The sequence below is a fragment of the Saccostrea echinata genome, unplaced genomic scaffold (assembly GCF_033153115.1).
Source record: "Saccostrea echinata isolate AGI-Se365-2 ecotype Australia unplaced genomic scaffold, CSIRO_AGI_Sech_v1 ptg000002l, whole genome shotgun sequence".
In the NCBI taxonomy this organism is placed as follows: Eukaryota; Metazoa; Mollusca; class Bivalvia; order Ostreida; family Ostreidae; genus Saccostrea; species Saccostrea echinata.
The window spans coordinates 31996895-32018296 of NW_026889751.1; the positions used below are offsets into that span (position 1 = coordinate 31996895).

Genomic DNA, 21402 nt, shown 5'->3' on the forward strand with positions numbered 1-21402 from the left:
TATGCAGAATTACTACTAGGTGTATGGCCCAAAAGAAACATGATTGCGTTAATATGTAAATAAACGTAGTTAACGACGTCTTTCCGTGACTTCGTTTAAGTGATATAACTCTAAGTTACGGATCAAGATGGGGTATCTTACAGACATTGTGTAAGACTCCCTTGTGACCTCCAGCTTTAAGGGAGTTGGTCCCAGGGGAACTTCATCTTGTTTTCTTCTTTCCAGTCTGCACTCGATGAACCCGCGTACGACGTATGGAGATTTCGCGTGTATCCGACATATTGCCCGTCCTGTTCCGCTTTCATTGTAATTCTTAATAAGATCAGGCTATGGTCATATTTAAGCTGTTTGCGTATGTCATATGCTTATGGAGATCTCGAGGAATTACTTTGAATATAAATGCATAGGGAGCTACGTTCTTCATTTTTGCATCGAGTCATTGATAAATTTTAACTATACAGGCTGCTGTATAAAATTAAATACATGTATATTTTTTATTTAGAATATGAATAGAATAGGAACAGAGCTGGAAAGCTGAAGGAAATCTCCCTCTCTCACACACACAAAGTACAAACCAAAAAGAAAATACATGTATATAGCAATGAAATATTTAAATTTTATATTCAGGCTTACACAAATGTTACAAAAAAGTATGATAAATTTTGCTCCCCCCTCCCCCAATAAGTAAATCGATGTACACGTAGTTAGAAAACTCTTTGTTATATATTCATAAAAACTAGCAAGGCCGACTTTGAAATATTTATTTTCTAATAAAAGGGCACATAAGTCTTACGCTTTCCAGCAAATCTGAAGGGGAAAACACGTGACGGAATTGATTGTAAAGTCTAGTACAATGGCAAAAATGTAGATATCGTCGATTTCATCAATAAGTTATCATATAAGCTTTGCATACCGATATAAATTCACATTAACTGTTTGATCACAAATACCAGTCCAACGGAACATCAATTCTTATAACACGTACTTTAAATACTTTTCTTTCGATTTTCATTGCATTGCATGTATATTAAATGAAAACTGGGGAGAGTTTCACAGTTGTTAACATCTTAGTTAAAGGCTCAAGGGAGTTAGTGAGACGTTTTTCTGTCTAGTCTACAGGCTTTCTTTTGACTTCTTTTCATTTTTTCCAATATGTCAACAACATCTGAGTTAATTAAAAAAAGCAAGCCTTTATAGGAAAAGAGAATTCAAATTCACGGCGGATGTGGCCGGTCAACAGGGGAAGCTAACTCCTCCTAGGCACCTGATCCCATCTGGTGATTCCAGAGATCAGTGGTATGCCCTGTTCTCGATTTGTATTTTTTATAAGATTGATGAAATTGGCCAATGTTAGATACTTTCACCTTTTTCATCTATTAAACTTTACAAAAAATATTTTAATTTTTTTTTTCAAGATTGATAATGAAGAACTAGCCAGTAATAAGTTTTATAAGGTCATTTTAATTTAATTCTTTTATTTCTTCCAAAACGACAACAGATAATCTTTACATTTTATAAATCTTAATTTTGGTCTCAGTTTGCTCTTTTTTTTATTCAAACAAAAGTTTTTTCACAGAATGAGATTTGCGCGATGTTATTAGGATGACAATAGAGGTTTACAGTTCAACAGTAGAAATGAATAATAACGTTAGATGTACGTGAAATTGTGTTATAACGAACCTAATGTATAACTATAACGTGTCTGTGCTGTAACGTAACGTATAAATGTAACTTTTCTGTGCTTTAACGTAACGTATAACTATAACGTTTCTGTGCTGTAACGTAACGTATAACTGTAACTTTTCCGTGCTCTGCTTTAGGTAAACGTAAAATTGTGTTGTAATGAACGCAACGTATAACTGTAACTTGTCTGTGCTGTAACGTAACGTATAACTGTAATCTGTGATGTAACTTAACGTATAAATGTATCGTGTTAGTGCAGTTACGTTACGTATAAATGTTTCGTGTCAGGCAGTAACGTTACGTTTAACTGTAACTTGTCTGTGCTGTAACGTTACGTATAACTGAATCGTGTTAGTGCAGTAGCGTTACGTATAAATGTTTCGTGTCAGTGCAGTAACGTTACGTATAACTATAACGTGTCTGTGCTGTAACGTATAACTGTATCGTGTCAGTGCAGTAACCTTATGTTTAACTGTAACTTGTCTGTGCTGTAACGTTACGTATAACTGAATCGTGTTAGTGCAGTAACGTTACGTATAAATGTTTCGTGTCAGTGCAGTAACGTTACGTAAAACTGTTTTACATGTAATGACAGTGATGTCGGAATATTGACTCTAGGACATTGTGGTTGTTATCAGGAGTATATAACTGGGGGTTGGGTTGGAGGGGGGGGGGGTTGTCTCTGTCAAGAAATACACTTACTTAAAGACGATATAAGTGTATTTAACCTTTTTACCTTTTCTGAAAGAAATCAAGTGGGTAATCACCTTTCCTGAAGTGGCGTCATCAGGAAAATATAAAAAGTTTTAAAATTCATGCATGTTTTTTTATGAGAAATATCCTTACACATACATTCAGAATGATTTTCAAAAAAAAAAAAAAATATCAAACAAACAAAACAAAAACAAGTAAGGGTTTCCTTAATAATAATTGAATAAAAATGCTGATTTGCACGTGGTTTATCCACCACTAACCAGGCCCGTAGAACACGGGGGGGGGGGGGGGTTCTGAGTACAGTATTTTGCTATTATACTAAATTTTCCTTTAGATACTGGCTGCCCCCTACTTTTTGATGTTGTAAGGTCGAGCACTGGCAAGTCCCCCCCCCCTTCCCCCCCAAAAAACTTTTGAAACCGTTGCTACGGGCCTGCTAACCAGAGATTCAAACAGATACGTTTTTTTTTTGTTATTTAGTTTGATTTTATCTCCTACCATTGAAATCTGAGGAGATTAGAGGATTACTCCTCGTCTGAGGAGGACGTTCATCCGTCCATCCGTCCTGTCTATCTAGCTGTCAAACTGTCTGTCTGGCAGTCCGTCCCACTTAGTTTTCGGCACTTTTCTTCTAAATGCTTATAAGTATTGAGCTGAATTTTGGTAAGAGAGTACATCTTAATGAGTTATAGATCGAATTTTCATTTTTTTCCGATCCAATGATTTTTGACGGAATTTCGACCTTTTTGATTTTTAAGGAGAATCATATTTCACTTGCCGGTAGGGGACTAAAATTGCTCAAGCAATACTCTCAGAATGCTTGTTTCGATAGCAATCTTTTGTGAAAATTTTGAAGGTTTGTATTAATTCTATGTTTTTTTTTTAATAATTAACAAAATTAGATGCAGTTAAAGGAACTGCTGAGTGATTTTTAGGACTGAATTTGATTTCAAATCATACACGATTTCGAATTCATTCTAAAAGATTGTCTTATCTTTTAATTCCATTTACACAAGAAATTATACATCTCTTGTGTTAAAAAAAAAAATCAAATTCCTGATTGAGGAGGATTTTTAAGCGGAATTCCCAACCCTATTTCAATAAATATCAGGCACTTTAATTTCTGACTGTAGTTCTTATAGGAATATGGTTGACATTAAATCTCATTTATATTTCATAAAAAAAATGCAGTAAAAGTTTGCCCTCAACATGATATCATAAAATGGTGTATTAAGTATTTTGAAAAAAGCAACACACAAAGACATTGCATAATGGTTCTATATAATTAACACATTATTTTGAGTTATGCCTGTTTTATTAAAGTGATACAATGTAGCTTATTTTGCCTAAAGAAAAAAACAATCAAATTACCTCAGCGTTAAGCTTGCCATTTGCAGGATCGACTTATATTGTGGTATATGGAAATTGTCTTGTGTATGATAGAAAAAAAAAGGGTCACTATATGGAAAAAAACCTTCCAGGTGTCTAAATTTTAAATCTAGGGGGAGAAAAAAGTACAATCTCCTTATAGAAGTCTGAAGTAAGAAATGGGTAACCAATGGAATCAATAACCTATTAGATGTTTGACATTGTATAAACGATTATAAAATTATTACGAATTTTTCAATGACGTATGTATACATCTCGATGAATGCTTATTTCTATATATAGGAAATATGTAGAAAAACAAATTATAATTTATATAGGCTCATATCTACAATATTAATATTGGACAAATGGAGTACGTTTATGCAGAATCCCTTGAATTTACATTATTTTTGTTTAATTAATTATTTTTTTTATTTTTTTAATTTAAATTCTATCTTTAGATAATTCTTCGATAATTGAATTTTGAAGTGAAACCTTTCGATGTGGGGCTAGCAGTATAAAAAGCTAGTATAAAAGAAGCTGAGATATTTATACTTTATATAATTCATAAAGTGTATTAAAACAATTCCAAGGACACAGACAGAAAGAAAATCAAACTTTTCAAATTAAGGTTCATTAGCCCTCAGATAAGAGAGATAACTCGCGCTAAATGATTTACTGGTATTCCTTTAAGAATTGTCAGGTTAAAAAAGATATCTTTAAAATTTTCCACCGCAAGGTATCACATCTACATGTATCCTGAAATGTGTTTGTATTTAAGTTATAATTTAGATGTCTTTTAGAAAATCAGTTTTATCGAAGCTAAAAATTACATGAGTGTGCAGAAGGATGCTAATGATGAACCGTAAAAATGTGTCGTTACAGTTCAAATCCGGCCATGCTGCACAAAAAGATCACGGGCAACACACGGGTCACCATCACGACTTTCCTGAAAGTAGAAAACACGGAGAACACACTCATCACCATGGAAATAAACAAAACGAAATGCATCACCATGGAAACCAACATCACGGCCATCATCACCATGGTGACCATCAACATGGCGACCGACATCACTCTCACCATGGTCATCATCACCATGGTAACAAAAGTGTTTATGATTATGGCACAATCTTATAGAGATTGGCTTGGTTTGTTTTGACAACTTTTGTGTCTCATTTTATATCTTTCAGGAGATAAAGTTGCCTATCGACCTCGAAAGTCTACTTACCCAATGATCTCTGTCGAAGATGCACTTAGCATTGTTATGGAGCATGCACATTCGTTGCCTTCCGAGGAAGTCGGCCTTAGAGGTTCAGATTTCAAATATATGTCATGTCTTATACTTAGCTTTTAGATACTTCTTTAAAGTATACATACAAGAGAGAGAGAGAGAGAGAGAGAGAGAGAGAGAGAGAGAGAGTTTCCCAGTGCAAACATTTGTTTTATTTTCGTTCCTTCTTTTGCTGGTTTGTAATGATATTGAAATCAATTACAGATGTTACTTATGAAAACACTTCAAACGCGCCGTATTTTAGGAAATGCTGTAAAATGGTCTGATAATATCTTAATGATATTTTGTTTGTGTAAATCATATTAAAGATCACGCTATTTATAAAGCTACTTTCTGTGCGGCCCGTATTGCACTGATTTAAACTTAGACTCCTCGCTGGAAACCATCACTTTCAATCTGATTTCGATATTTTAAGGAAGCATTTGCATTGTGTAGGGAATGGTTTCCTTCTCCAAGTATAACAAAAGTAATCAGTAGAAAATTTTGAACGACTGGTTGATATGCACTTAATTCTATTGTTAGGAGAGTAATGGCATGTATGAAGCTTGTGTAATCCAAAAATTGTATACTATCAAACTGTTTTTATTGCATGGGAAATTTAATCATTTCTATTATAAACAATGATTTTGCATTTCTATAATTATTTAAAGAATTTACAATCTATTTGTCGGTACCTCTAGAGTCACCTCGATCGTTGGATGTATGTATTAAAGTTTTGATGGGGTGGGAATTAAATTTTCCTTATTTCGTGGCTTTTAATTCTGCCTTAAACTGTTTAGACTATGGGTATCTATCTCAGTCAATCCTCTCGTTCACGGTTCGCAAAAGATTATTTCGGAAAAAGTTTTTGCATCCTTCGTATTGTAGTAATAAAAATTTGAATTGTAGCGTGGGCGGGGGGGGGGGGGGGGGTGAATAAGCTTACTCTTTATTTTTTTTATAAAAGGGTGTTTAGAGAAATAATTTGCTGTTAGTGAAATTTATTTCAATCTTTCAGATCAATTGAAAAAAGGGGGATGGGTTGGGGGGGGGGATCTGACTGTATCTGTTTCAGAGAGTTCGGAAATAAAGTATGGTTCAGACTGATAGTATTTTTGCTTCACATGTTTCAGAGTGTTTGGAAAGATTTCTGTAGACATTTTGGTCTGTTTGTTTCAGAGTGTTTGGGAAGATTTCTGTAGACATTTTGTTCTCTTTGTTTCAGAGTGTTTGGGAAGATTTCTGTAGACATTTTGTTTTGTTTGTTTCAGAGTGTTTGGGAAGATTTCTGTAGACATTTTGGTCTGTTTGTTTCAGAGTGTTTGGGAAGATTTCTTGCTGAGGACGTTTTTGCCGTGGATCCACTTCCCCCATTTCCTGCCTCCATTAAAGATGGTTATGCTGTATTAGGTAAGTCATGTCGATATTATGAAGATTCTCTACATGAAGTTTATCTCATACGATATAAAAAAGAGGTGGAGAAGGGAGTAAAAAAGCTTGAATATACATGTAGATATATTCTTGTGCTTCAAAAAATTCGAAATTCTTTTTTTCTTACTTTTTTAGCCCTGACAATAAATTTTAAACTTTGAAAGTTAAAAAATCAAAGCCAAAGTTTCTTGAAAATTTTCTGTTTGTAGAAAGTTATAAAATTAAATTCAAAGTGTTATTATGTCAAAGCGTCATTTTATCAAAGTGTCATTATAATTTCGATTTCAAACGTGAATGTCAAACTTTTCTCATTTTCAGGAATATCATTTTTTTGTCAAACAGAGATCGTTACCATTATCTTTTTATTTTTTAAAAGGATTTTCATGTCGAATGAGTTTATTAACATTGGTTCTTTTTTGCACAGCCTCAGACGGTGCCGGAAATAGATTCGTGGTTGGCGATTCCACCGCAGGCTCAGTGGTAAGATAAATAAAAGGTTTTGTTGGAAACCATCGAAACATAACTAATTTTTTTCAAGTACATATATCTTGGTTTAAAGATGTGGTCTAATGTTGTGTTTATTAAAACTTGGCTCACATAAATGTATGTATTGTCATCTTAGCCAAAGTTACGTGATTCTGCATGTATCTTGTAATATTTGAAATCCAAGGATTAGTTAGAAAAAAATACAGAAATTATTTAAAGTGTTGAGATCTGTACTCACACTTACAATGTATGCGTATTTTTGAGGATCAAACAGAAAATCAAAATCAAAAATTTCAGGTTCGTTTAAAAATTACGACGCGCATGATGCATGTACATGTAGGTACATCACACAAGCATGGGTTAAGGTTAAATTCATTTATATGTATTATCAAAGACCCCCGTTATCCATAAGTGTCACCCTTTCAACGAACAGATACAGCTTGTTGGATGACCACTTTTGTATCGGATGAAACCTGATTTTAATCCTTTTCATACCTGGAAGAATTTCTGACGACGTGTTTTGATTCCTTATATAGCCAGACTTCACAAAGCTACATTTTAATTAAATACATGTATATTCTTTTTCCCATGAGATTTGATCTAAGGCTTTAACTTTTACAATTTTCAGGGTAGTTATAACATAAACTAATTAAAAAAAAACTGAAATAAAATAAAACACTTGTCTGCCAATTAAGTAGACCCAATGAGTAAAATTACGGATGATATCACTTTATTTGAACAAAAAATGTGGCAGAACCTCAATGAACAACCTAAAATGAATAAGCCTAGGGGTTAATAGTAATAGAATGATTTTTATTACACCCTTGTGTAAACTTTGAACACGTTTTGACATCAGATTATCATAAAACTTATTCTGTTAAGTACGTTTATCCACATCTTGCATCAATTAATGATATTATATTTGTTTCTGATGTTTGTGTGTGATTCACTGATGAACGATTTATAACTGATTGACCAAGTTATCTATTTTTAACAGTAACCCGGTTTTTCTACCTGTGAGTAAGGATGTATCAATTACGAAGAATTTCGCAAACTTCTTGAATTTTTTTTCAAAGTTTTACTTTCCAAACACAAAAAGCAAGAACTTAAAAAGATAAAATCAAATATTTTTTACTAAAGAAAACTGTTTTTCGTTAGAATCACTGATGTACTCGGGGCTCCACATTAACGTTTGTCCGATCGTTCGTGTCCAGTTTATTTTGTGATCAGACAAGTAAATCTCTAGACACACTTGTCCGATCGGAACAAGTTCTTTTTTTACCATTATGGAATATTGTAAATAGAAAAACAAAATCCCAGTTTAATTCATTCTTTACAGAAATTGTAAACATCAAATAGGGCTGTCGCACCTCACTTGATGTTGTCAAGGAGAAGGTTACAGACCGTGTTGCTGTATTTTATTACATTTAATAACGAAGCATTTTTGCAAGTCAATATTAAATTACTTTCTTGAATTTTCACTCAAATTTCACTGCATTTGTTCAGAGTCCGCGGACAAGTTAAAATTGACATCAGACAAGTAATATTTCCTGGCAATTTGTCCAATGGACAAGCGGATATTTTGCAGAATGTTGAGCCCTGCTGTTCATTGGGAGGAAGAGCTAGCTATGCATTCATAGCTTCATTAAGAATTTGATATAAGTTTGATTTGATTTTTTAATGGAATATTCAGAATTGCTTCATTTCTTTCCTATGGGGGCGTTAATTATATGTATAATGTACATATTTTACCCTTAATAAGTGAATAGGGACGAAAAATGCATTAATTATTGATTAGTTTTCATCCATTACGATCCATGAAAAATGATCTTATCCCAGGTGTATTTGAGTAACACCATTTAATCATTGAAAAGGACCGTCGCTTATGTCATTAGAATGTGACAAAATTTTACATGCTTTTTCCCCCCCCCTTTTTTTTTTTAAATTAGAAATATAGAATCTTTCATGCATGCTTTCCGAAAATAAAAGTTGGGAATCGCTGTCGTATGAAAAGTTTTTTTCCCCCAACATCTCTTATACTTGTAGAAGTTGCATTTTTATTTCGTTACTCTTATTTAGATATGTTATTTTAGTTATTTTTATAATTTCATACTGGAATTTTGTTTAATTTGGATGTCAAATGCGTATACTTAAAAGTAAAGACATATCTAATAATCTTCATTGAATATTGAAATATGTTAGATGGATTTTCAGTTTTTCTTTTCTTTTTTGTTTTCGTATGCATTCGTAAAATTGACTGATCATGTCTTACTTCAAATATCTTCCTCTGGTGATTTTTCTACGACTCTACATCAACTTGTTTTCAAAACAATTCCTAAGAGATGTGTGCACAAAAATATGCTTTTTGATGAAGCATCGCTGAAAATCTCATTTATTTTCCTTTGCTTTCATTAAATATTAAATATTTAAAAGAATGGTTCATGACAAGTTCAAACACTTTAATGTAATTTTGACTCATGAAATATGATTTGTAATTCTCAGAGAGGCATCCTGTAATTCTGAAGAGAAAATAACTGGTATCAGCAATTTTCTATTGACCTTACAGAGCGTATATTACTGTCTTCTCTACAATTACGTGTTGTATAACCGCGGCGTAGTACCGAATCCCAGGGGAATTCTTTCCTTGATTCCAATATTATGAATGGAAATTTGTTTGCGCGGGAGAATGGTGTATTCCTGGTGCGTTCCGTTTAGTCCTTGAAACAACAACAGTTCTCTCACGGAGATTGTGAGTGCGTTCAGTTTAGTCGTAAGATCTACGCCGACTTTCCGTGTTTCTACCTGGTGCTTTTCAGTTAGTCATTAGATAATATCTTTTTCTCACGGTGTTGTTAATCCGGAAATTAAAAATTTATATAGTTTCACCAGAACTTGTGCTTTTCAATCACCAAAATCATAAAACCGACCACCTTTGCAAATCAGAACATCAACATTATATAATTTTGCTGGATATTTAAACAAAACGTCTTCTTCCAAAACGATGTTTATACCCGACGACAAAAAGATTACCTAATAGACCCGACTTTGCATTGAACAATTAAATAACTGAACTGGCTACCTATTTTAGACTTTTGTTGTCTAGATCCTATTTTTAGCAGGGATCATTGCTCGTAGAGCCATAACCGGCTATTTTCAGCTAGTGTTCAAACCGGAAGTTGACTAACAGCTTCCAAATTAAATTAAGTGTAAAAATCTCAAACACTGTTGAGAAATTACAAATTCTAAATAAATCAACCATAATAAAGCGATATTTGTACACAGATATTCAATATCAGTAAGTTTGGTTTTCAAAATTTCAGTCTTTTTTAAAACAAATAATGTTCATATGCGCACATGTATAAGGTTTTTAGCCGGTCTCATTGCTCAAAGAACAAATGCCGGCTATTGTCAGCCTGTTCAAGATGGAAGTTGACCGCACAGCTGCCTAAATAAATTTAGGTGTAAAAATATAGTACTTACTCTCAACCGCTTTTTGAGATAATACTAAATATAACAACAAAAAATGAAAGGAAGATTTTTCTATATAAATAAACATCAAAGTAATGATTTTGAGATAATACTAAATATAAATGAAAGGAAGATTTTTCTATATAAATAAACATCAAAAGTAATGATTTTGAAAATTGCAGTCTTTTGTATGCGTAAGGTTTTTTGATGGTCAATGTTGTCAATCTGGTTCTCTACAAAGACTAAGAAAAACGGGTCAGGAAACCAGACTGATCCGTTTGTATACATTTGGCGGTGCCAAGTTAACTCTGATCCTGATTAATTCGGTCCGTGGTATTACGTCGAAAAAATAAATTTGGTAAATCATTTACATCCACATTGATTTTTTTTTTCAGTAGATTTAAAAAAAAAAAAAAATCATGTAAGATTCACTGAAGTTCTTATTTTTATCATCCTCACAATGTCAAGGTTTTGTGATTTCGGAACTCTACACAAATCCTTGACATAAGTTGCTATTTAAAAGTTGGGCTTGTGGTTACACGTGACGTAATGGGTAATTATAAACTAACCAGTGACAATATATTTTTCAAATCCGTCATCAAATTGCCCAGCTCCAGAGCATATCTTTTGTGACTGTTAGGAGGATGATCTTCAAAAAATTAATATCCGATGTTTCATTTAAAGTAACTATTCACAAATCCTACAAGACCCTGATTAATTCAGACTGTGGTATAAGGTTCCAGAATAAATTTGATAATATATTAACGATTTTAAATTTTTTAAATATAGTTTCCATAAGACTTTTTTTCTTAGATTTTTTTTTCATAAAAGATGTCACTAAAGTCCCTAGTATTTATTATTTTGTTTAATGACCCCAGCTTACAGTACTACGAGTACTTTGATCCATACTTGCTTCCTCGTGTGACCTTGTTGTAAGTTTTGCACAAAATGTACAATATGTAAATGAAGATTTTTTTTCTCGAGACTTTGTGCCGAGACAGTTGATGCATATCAATTTATAACGATTACGCTACAAAACTGAGAGAGACATCAGCGACAGCTTCTAGGTGTACGAAAATTTGAATCTAAATTCTAACCATTCAGGTATCAGCTTTCAAATTGCAACCTTTAAAAACAAGCAATGTAGGTGTGAAAAAGAGCAGAAATTATAGAGTTTCAAGTAGTTTTTTTTTTAAATTTATCAACAGACTAGATTATAGATAAAATGAGTAGAGTATATAAAATCATTGTTTATGAGAGTACATGTATACATGTAGCAACAAGGAGGAGCAAATTGTGTGTATTTAATGGATGTAATGCGATTTCATTAGTTCCAATGATTTAGCTAGTTTGGAACGAATGAAATAGCGGTCAAAGTTTAAAAGGCACAATTTCCCAACGATTTTTTTGGGAACATAATGGACCAAAAACCCTTGGTTTGCGAAGATTGTGGTAGTACAAATATTGTTATTGAAGCTTTTTATTTTTGTGTAAAACAATAAGAAGCACTGCTCCTTCCTTAGAAGTTTCACAGCCAGAAAAAGGGGTAGAAAGAGGGGAATGGTTATCAAATACCAAATATATCTTGAAGTAGATTAAATCTATTTCATAGGGAGGGGTAAAGTTGTTTAATTAAATGAATATTTTTCATTAAAGTTTGGATAGAAAATGCTGAAAATTTGAAAAAGTAGGTGATCATGTCAACTTTAACCCCCGTTTTCTTTTTCAAAAAATAAATAAATAAATGTTAAAAATAAAAAAATGAGAGCGCAATGCTCTCCCTCTAGCTCTACATTTAAAAGAGGAACAAAACCATTGCAGCCTAAAGGTATTGTGACGTCGGGCTTTTGTGTCCGAATCAACACGGGGGCCCCACTTCCGGTCGGCGCTGATGCCGTGGTACAAGTGGAGGACACTATCTTAGTCAGAGAGGAAGACGACGGCCGAACGGAACTGGAAATCAAGATAATGGAGGTCCCCAAAAGGGGACAGGATATCCGGTAAGTGTGGTAGCTGTATGAACGAAAGCAAAATAAACTGATCTGGTTCGCAACAATGCCCTGGTGTTGTGAATGTTGAAATGTCAAGGTTATTTTATATGAAAGGGGGAGGAGGTGAGCTGTGGGGTGGGGGATAGGGGATATTTTATGAATAAAAAAAATTAACTCAAATGTTAATATCAGGTCAGAGATATTTACAGGAATATCCCCTTTAAGAGCGGGGGTATTTGTTATAATCGGTTAGCTTGAAGTTGATTTTAATTGATTGAAAGGCGCCTTCGTGATACAGTTTTGTTCTTGATAGAGTCACGGAGTAAGGAGAATACCCCAACTTTGATCCCACTACGGGACGTGAAGACTGGTCCTTCGGATTAGACCTTTTTAAACCGAGGTTCATATTGCAGTGGGTGTTGGCACACAAAAAAATCCATCACTGCTCAATGCATGGGCATAAGTGCTGAATACAGGTCTAATTTTGTAGCCTTCAACCAAGAATGTGTGATTAAAGCAAACAGTCAACCATTGTTTTCAATTGGTTTTTAATTGTAGTCCTGTTGGTTCTGACATTGCCAAAGGTGAAAAAGTTTTAGAGAAATATCAGAAGATTGGTCCATCTGAGTTGGGTATCCTAGCAACAGTGGGGGCGACAAAGGTCTTCTGCTACAAGCTTCCTGTTATTGGGGTCATGTCAACCGGAAATGAGGTAGGACTCAGAAAAATAAAATTTTCTTTTTTAAAATGAATGGGTTACTGCCATATCAATTTCTAAATAGGAAAAGGAAATAGGAAAAATTACGATGGAAGAAAAAATCTCCCAGAACTCCTAACAGTGACATCGAGTCCGAGTCTGCGCACTTCTACCCCTCAAAACAGTTGCTAGCGCCCTGAAAAGGAGTAGGGGAGGGGTTGGCTAGAAGTAATCATCTTGATGTGCGACTAAGCTATCATAAATACAATGACATATCCCTGTGTGATAAATAACTCTCTATATAAAGGTCTTTACTCATCAATTTGTGAGAGGGTGGTTGAAATAGTGATAATTGTGCTATTTTCATTCTTATGTCGATACGATATATCCTGGTGAGCTTGAGATAAAAGATACCACAGAGTCTGACACATCTGTTTCATATTTGGATATTTTACTTGAAAAAGACGTTAATGGTGATCTAACAACCAAGCTTTATGATAAACGTGATGACTTTAACTTTTCAATCGTCAACTTCCCTTACTTATGCAGCAATATACCTTCATCACCTGCATACGGGGTATATATCTCTCAGTTGATTCGATACGCAAGAGCATGCTCTACGTATGAACAATTTCTAAAACGAGGTAAATTATTGACAAACAAGTTGATGAAACAAGAATATCAGTTGTCTCGTTTAAAGTCATCATTTCGTAAGTTCTATGGTCGATACAATGACCTTGTCAGCAAATACAATTTATCATTGAGTCAAATGCTGACTGACTTTTTTTCATACTAATTGTTAGGCCATTATTTACACACTGAATTGTCGACGGATTTTTCCGTTATTTCCCGATCATGACAAGGAGCACACGGCGGGTGTGACCGGTCGGCAGGGGATGCTCACTCCTCCATGGCACCTGATCCCACCTCTGATGTTTAGAGGTCCGTGTTTGCTCTGCTCCTATTTTGTATTGTTTAATGGACTTTTGAGCTTGAATACTGTTCATTATCTCCATATATTTCATTGTAGTAGGTTTACATATATGTTACAGAAACACATTGTTAAAAAGTGTTTATGACTGCATGATAAAATTAGAATATATTTTCGTGAAATTATCAAGTCTGGATAGTAACTTTCTAATTAGTACATTGTTTTCAGTTGCTTGAACCTGATGAAGCCCTACAAGAGGGAAAAATAAGAGACAGTAATAGAACCACGCTTATTGCACAATTACAAGAGCACGGATTCCCTGTCGTGGACCTCGGCATAGCGGAAGATACGTAAGTGTTAAAATTAACCACAGCTTTTGAAAACTTACCGAACTTTTGAACAACTCTTTCGTGGAATTCTCGATTGGTCAAGAAATAACTTTGAGAATTCTGAGGATTCGGAATATTGAGATTAAAACACACAAAGCAAATGTTATTAAGACTTCCAACTCTCATCCAACATATCCATGGTATCGGAGATATCGATGTTTGCGATTCCAAAGTTTAACTGTAGAAAGAAAGACCGAAATTCTATAAATGACTTGCTGTGGTTAGAGTCGCGGAGTAAGGAGGTGATCCTTACGTCAAGGGATCGAATCAACATCCTTCGGATGAGACCGTATAAACCGAGGTCCCGTGTCGCTGTACGCAGGTCATAAGTGCCGAGTAAAGATATAAATTTGCAGCCCCCCACCGGCAAGTGGTGGCATATCAATGTGAAATATTCTTGAAGAGACGTAAAACAAACAAACGAAAGACTTGCCCAACATTTTAACAAGTTTTCAGGGGCTATGGTTATTTAATAACATCAAATTTGTCTGCATGATAAAGTAAGAATATAAAAAAGTCCCAGTTGGATTTGTACTTTGCGAAGTTAAATCAACTAGTAAAGTGCATTTAAAAGAAAACTTTGAAATGTACTTTATAATAATTATATGTATTTAAACTGTTCAAGTATTGGATAATTTAAATGAGTAATTGCAGCTGTAATGAATGTCTTTTTGAGAAGTAAACGATTGTACTTATTTTTTTTTCCAGTTTCAGATACGGATACATTTAAATTTTTTTTCAAAGAAATTATTTTTCTTAATATGTCATGTAAATGAGCTATGTTTATGATTATTAAAAGCCAAGAACTTTGAACTTTGTCTAACCAGAGAGGCAAAAACTCGGTGAACGAACGGTAAACAAGCGGAGAGCTTACATTGAGAGAACGGCGAACGAATCGTGGAGTCGATGCTAAGCGCGAAAAGAAGGAGATGAATGCAGAACGAATAAGTATTGTTAGGAAATTATGGGAAAATATAATACTCAGATGTCAAACTTCTTACGAAAGTAATGGCACAGTTTGTACGGAACAGTCAATGACATCTTTAACGAATTAACTTATGCTGCAGTGGTTAGAGCGCTAGTTTGTAGACGCAGCTATGTTAAGGCTTCCCGAAGCTTTAAAATGCGCTCAAAACATAATATGTCATTGCAAGGTCTGTTCTGGTTTTAATTTAGAAGTATTGAACTTAAGTACTCCCAATTTACATAGAGGGTATCCTCGGCTATATATTAACATATTTGTTATGATATCACATGACTTTGTTGATCACGTGACGGTCATTTATAATTTTTTGAAGTGTTCCACATAAATCGCTTCGGCGCAGCTGATTAACAGAATAATTATTTACATTTTGTTATATAAATAAACTCATCGTACCCTTGTGTATCCGAAATGTGCTTGGGAAAAGTCATAGTATTACTTAGATACAAAATATTTCCTGAGAAATTCAACTTACCTACAAATTTGAGGGTATTTTCCACACAATATCGTAATCTGTATTAAAACAAAGCCAACACACATTTTTCCCAAGCAAGATTCAGTTAGAGAACAACCTCTTCTTACAGATTTCCACAAAAATTCTCAGATTAATCCTCATTAATCACCTGCGCCAGACTCTTTTATACACACAAAATAAATTCTACCTCCAACAACGGGTATAAAACAGAGTACATTTCAAAAGTATATTTTTCATAATCATTTTGAACATGCTGAATTTCAATCAAGGGTAGGTAAGCGGTGTATTTTTAAAATATTCGGACATATAAGACTTAAAAAACCTTTAACGACCCGTGAATTTTGCAATAGCTATCTAGCATTTTACATGCAGTTTGAAATAAAGTGTAAAGTTCATGACACTCTCCCCGTCATAACACCTCAAGTTTGCAGTGACTTGACGTCATTTTCCATTATGACGTCATATTTTGGTAGTTCAGAGATGAGAAGGCACAGAGTGCACTGTGATATTCTACGGGAAGCCTTAACCTACCTGCGGAGACGCGGTGATAGGGTCAATCCTTAGGTCGAGGGTCCTAATCCCACTGCGGAACGTGGGGACTTGTCCTTCGGATCAAACTGTATAGACCAAGGGCTTGTGTCGTAGTATATGCTGGCACGAAAAAGATCCCCATTGCTCAATAGCCGTGCTTGCCGAATACAAATTTGTAGCCTTCCATCGATAAGTGGTGTTGTCCAAACGTACATGTAGCATACCTGCAGAACTGTAGTTCTCCAACAAATATTGACAGACCGGAGAGCTACAGTGCCACCAATAAAAAAATGTATATTTAGTGATCACAAAAATTGCGATCGAATCTGGATTTATTTCTTCGTATATTTAAACTCATCTCACAATATTACTATAAGTGTGTTCGTAACATATTCTTTTACTATTTACACAACAAAACATTCCCCATAACCGTTGAGTTTAGCCCTCCTAGGCCTGAAATGGAGACCATTGAAAATTTCGCCTATTTGAATAGCCATTTTGGGTTGCAAGACAATTCGGTTCACTGCGCTTCGGACAGATGTCAACTACGAGAGTAGTTGATAGTGGTCTAAGATATTATTTGTGAAATATAGCTTTTGTGCAGTTGAGGTAAGAATTTGGAGAAATAAATCCAGAATCGAAGGCAGTATGTTATGTGCAATAAATATATAATTTTCTCTATCTATGAATGGCACTGTAGCTCCCCGGTCTGTCAATATATTTATCCGGGGAGCTACAGTTCTGCAACTAAACATAGGAGTGATAAATTCTCAAAAGGACGTTAAAAAAAGAATAAACAATCAACACCAAGTTTGAAAGATAACATCGTCGCGCTATCGCTCCATCGCACCATCGTTCGTCATCACATAATTGCGCAATTGCATCATGATCAACGCGTTATCGCACAGTCGCATTATCCTTATCAAACATTGCATCGCCATCGCATTATTGCATCATCACGCCATCGACCCAAAATTCAATGGCGCAACGGTGCGATAGTGACCTACGTGGCCCTATCTGGATTCCCTAGTAAACGGAGAGCTAATTGGCGAGGAACCCTGAGCCCTCGGGTAGAAAATTTCAGGGGCTTTTGATATGTCTTTGTGTTTTGTGTTACATCGTGCGTTACAACGCGACGTTATTCTGCAAAATGATCTCATAGGCGTTTAAACGGGGTTTATTACCAAATTTAACGTCTTAACAGTACATGAAATATTATTTTTCAAACGAAGAATACCCGACCACCTCAAAGGCTGTACATTTACATTCGCTAACATTTTAGATATCGCTGCCAACATTATGTTAAGAATTCGCTTTCAAAACACTTAGTATATTGTCTCACAAAGACAATTTAAACAATAATGATTCCTAAGACTAAAAAACGTTGATTAAATGAATTTTCATTTGTGTTTAAATGATTCTATTTAATTTTTCAGCACAGCCGCTCTACTTTTAAAACTGACAGAGTCGTTATGCAAGTGTGACGTCATTGTGACGTCTGGTGGTGTATCCATGGGCGAAAAGGTAAAAATAAATGAAGTTGTTAAAAGCATGACTAAAGTTATCCAGCACAAATTATATTTGTTTATATAATTTTTGAATATTAAACCTGATTTATTTTTTTTTTCAAAAAGAGAACTCAAAGCAAACTATTTTTCTGTTAAAGGATCTTCTGAAGCATGTGTTGATGGACCTTGAAGCGAATATTCATTTTGGCCGAGTATTTATGAAACCCGGGTAGGTTTTTCTTGCCAGCTAGATTTCAAGGCAATTAAAACAAAATAATTTATATTTGTTCCCATTGGTTGAAGTGCCTAATCAAATGATACCTAAATAATGAAAATGATGAGGCCGTCTTCGAAAATGTCAATATTGACGTTAATCGCCGACGAATTGGGATGGTGTTTTGGGTTCCAGCTTTTTTTGTCTGGGGCATGTGACGTACGAACGAGTAGTAATGACGTCAATAGTCTTTCAGGTTCCACATTTACCTTGTAGACTGTTGACACGTGTACTGCCTTCTTAAACTCGGCTATCGCACACTCCGGGAACTTTCACGTGCTTTTAGGTCCCAGGGGGCGTGGTTAGAAGGTGAACAAGAACGCAAGTTATTTTGACTTCTTCAACCGACACCTAATTAGATTATATTAGCAATACTTGGTGTCAGCAGATAGGCGGGTCGCTAGCATTCTCTAGCTTTATCTAATGGTTATCTTCCACAAACGTTAGGTGCATGGATTTTTGTTATAATGATCAAATTTATCACACTTTGCTGTTTTTAAAGAATATTAAAAATGTTTATTGCTTGGGTCAATGCGCTTGGAAGCAAACAAGGAAAATACTGCGATATAGAAAACTTTTCGGCTTTAAATAATGATTTTTTTCTTTTAATTTTTGCAACACAAATTAAGTGTAAATCTTTTTCCAGTAAAAGTTTTGGCACAAACGTATGCGATGCACAACCTTTGATCAGCGGTAATTTTGTCACGTGGTGCGAAGGTATTTTGCCAAGTTATCAGAATCGACCTGTCATCGTACAAGAGAATATTGGTTCGATTCCCAGATAATATAGAACTTTTCACCGGCCAGTTTAATATGCATTGACATGTTGACAATTAAGCGTATTTACTTTTTTGAGCACGCAGTCGTTAATTATTTTGGTAACGCTGAATGAGACAACATTTGTTCCATTCATAACAGTCACCAGGCATGCACGTCCGACAGGAGGTGAAGGAGAAGTGAGGGTTTACCACAATAAACACAGCTTATTTACAAACAGGTCTCAGATTACGCAGTTTACAGAACACCTGTAAACAAAACACACTGCACTTCTATAATTCTCTAAGTGCACCGAACTCCCGTTTTTTTCTCGTTGCGATGTAAAAGTCATTAGATGTGCTAAACAGCACGAGAATACTGCTGCAGGAACCATTTCAGAAACAATTCGCGCATTCCTCCATTTGGTAGGAATTTAAATGCTTCGGGTGATGATGTTCGGAACGCCTTTTTATTTATTTTAAGCATGAAATGGGCCTGGATGCACTGTATTTTAAGGGGAAAGAATTCGGTGTGGACCTATAATGTTCTCAGGCCGCGGGCAGGAAGAGAAAAGGAAAACCCACAAACAGCGGGAAAGCGACATTCTTATGCAAATATTTGAATATCTAGAATTGGTTGTTCCGCCTTCGATCGGTTTCTTGTTGCGATAATAAAATTTTAAGAATTTCTTAATTATTTTTTAGTTAAGGTGCAAGATCTTCCCGGGAATTAAGTTGTTTTTTTTTAAATAAACATCTATTTCTAATTATAAAGCAAAAAAAAAAAAAAAAAAAAAAAAAAAAAAAGCCAGGAAAAAAATATGCTTAGGGGAAAGCTTTTTATTTAAAAATACGGAATTAATTTAAAATACTGTGTAGAGAAACGTTCCTCGTCCTAAAAATTATGTTCTCTCATGGAACTAATTGAATACGGAAACTTATATGATCACAAAATGAGAGTTTTTGCAAACGTCATCTTTCATCTACAAAACCATAACATATGCCTGATATGAAGAATTTCGTACTTGTCAAAAATGATGAAATGATACGTTATTACATTTAACCTGGAGCTAATCAGTATCTCTATGGACCTATATCATTGATTACAGATATTGAAATAAGAAAACACTGTGTTAATTCAACATTTTAGTTTTTGGTCAATTCTATAATTCAGTTTCCATATCAACTCTCATTAATTGTCAGAATTACTGAATTTTTAGGTCATAGGATACCCAAAGTTCAACAGAATTGGGGAATATATCAAAGCTTCTCTTGTATTTCAAATTCAAATTGGTTTGTTACGTGGTAAAATTAGACTAAATTTATAAACAACAATGCTGTGAATTTTCATGTTTTTGCATTAATTCCAATTTCAGTATAGGTGTAAAAGTATGAATTTGGTGAAAATGAGAAATAAAGTTGGATTTATGGGAAATTTTCTTGATAAATATGTGCTTTAGCATTCATTAAGCCAATGCAATTCACTTCACAAATTTTCGATAATTATATATATTTTTTTGAGTATCCTACATGTATGTCCTTAAATAAATATATATGCAATATAACGAATGGACACGAAAATTGAATCCAAGGAATTCCTCGAGAAACGAGTGTAATTTTCTATCGCTTTGAGTAATTTCGAAACGCATAACTTTTTCGTTCCTTTTTACATATTGAGCTGTTTTTGCTCGGTTAGTTTTTATTGCACTGTGTAAATTTATAATCTCAAGATGCAAAGTGATCTTAAACTTCAATGAGATAAACCAATGTGTAGTCAGCTGTTATAGGCCAGAAGTCGAGGAAAGGTCGTTTGTTATTGATGTTTATTATTGTAAATGTTCAACAGGAATCTGCCCCTTTGTATATATATATATATATATATATATATATATATATATATATATATATATATATATATATATATATATATATATATATATATATATATATATATATATATATATATATATTAATTTGGATGTATTAACGTGAATTCCTTGTAAATTTTATAATGGATGACCAGACTGTAAGATTTTTTGATGGACTTTTCGTGCATCGAAAATAATAATAATAGAAGATTTTGACAGCTGGAAATGCAATGCATAGAGTATATATTACGAACAAAACACTCTGTGAACCATCCAGATAGTTTTACCATACAACTGCAAAAGATTTTAATACAACCATAACTTAATCACTCGTGTTACACGTCAAATGGACAGAGAAATGAGAAAAGCATCTCTCCTTTGCTCAAGTCTTCAGAAAGGCCGCCATTGCCCGCCGTGGACCTACAGCGCCGTGTAGCGGACTCGTTCCGCTTCATTAGCAAACGTTTTTCAAAACAGGGAAGCTGCAGCCCTATAATTGATATTTCACATGTTCCGCTTGTACTGAATGACTTGCAGTTCGTACTATTCATTTAAACACTACGTATTTTGTTAAAAAT

The 21402-nt window shown here is 34.4% G+C and overlaps 1 protein-coding gene across 1 annotated transcript in view; it reads left to right on the forward strand.

Moving 5' to 3' along the window:
- LOC133177663 (gephyrin-like) overlaps positions 1 to 21402 on the forward strand; it is a 55389-nt gene that overhangs the window by 16693 nt on the left and 17294 nt on the right. The window contains exons 7-15 of the mRNA XM_061312615.1: positions 4651 to 4867; positions 4959 to 5078; positions 6356 to 6448; positions 6894 to 6949; positions 12245 to 12423; positions 12973 to 13126; positions 14271 to 14392; positions 17856 to 17943; positions 18086 to 18156. Of these exons, the coding sequence (XP_061168599.1) occupies positions 4651 to 4867; positions 4959 to 5078; positions 6356 to 6448; positions 6894 to 6949; positions 12245 to 12423; positions 12973 to 13126; positions 14271 to 14392; positions 17856 to 17943; positions 18086 to 18156 (1100 nt within the window). The remainder of the gene's footprint in view (positions 1 to 4650; positions 4868 to 4958; positions 5079 to 6355; positions 6449 to 6893; positions 6950 to 12244; positions 12424 to 12972; positions 13127 to 14270; positions 14393 to 17855; positions 17944 to 18085; positions 18157 to 21402) is intronic.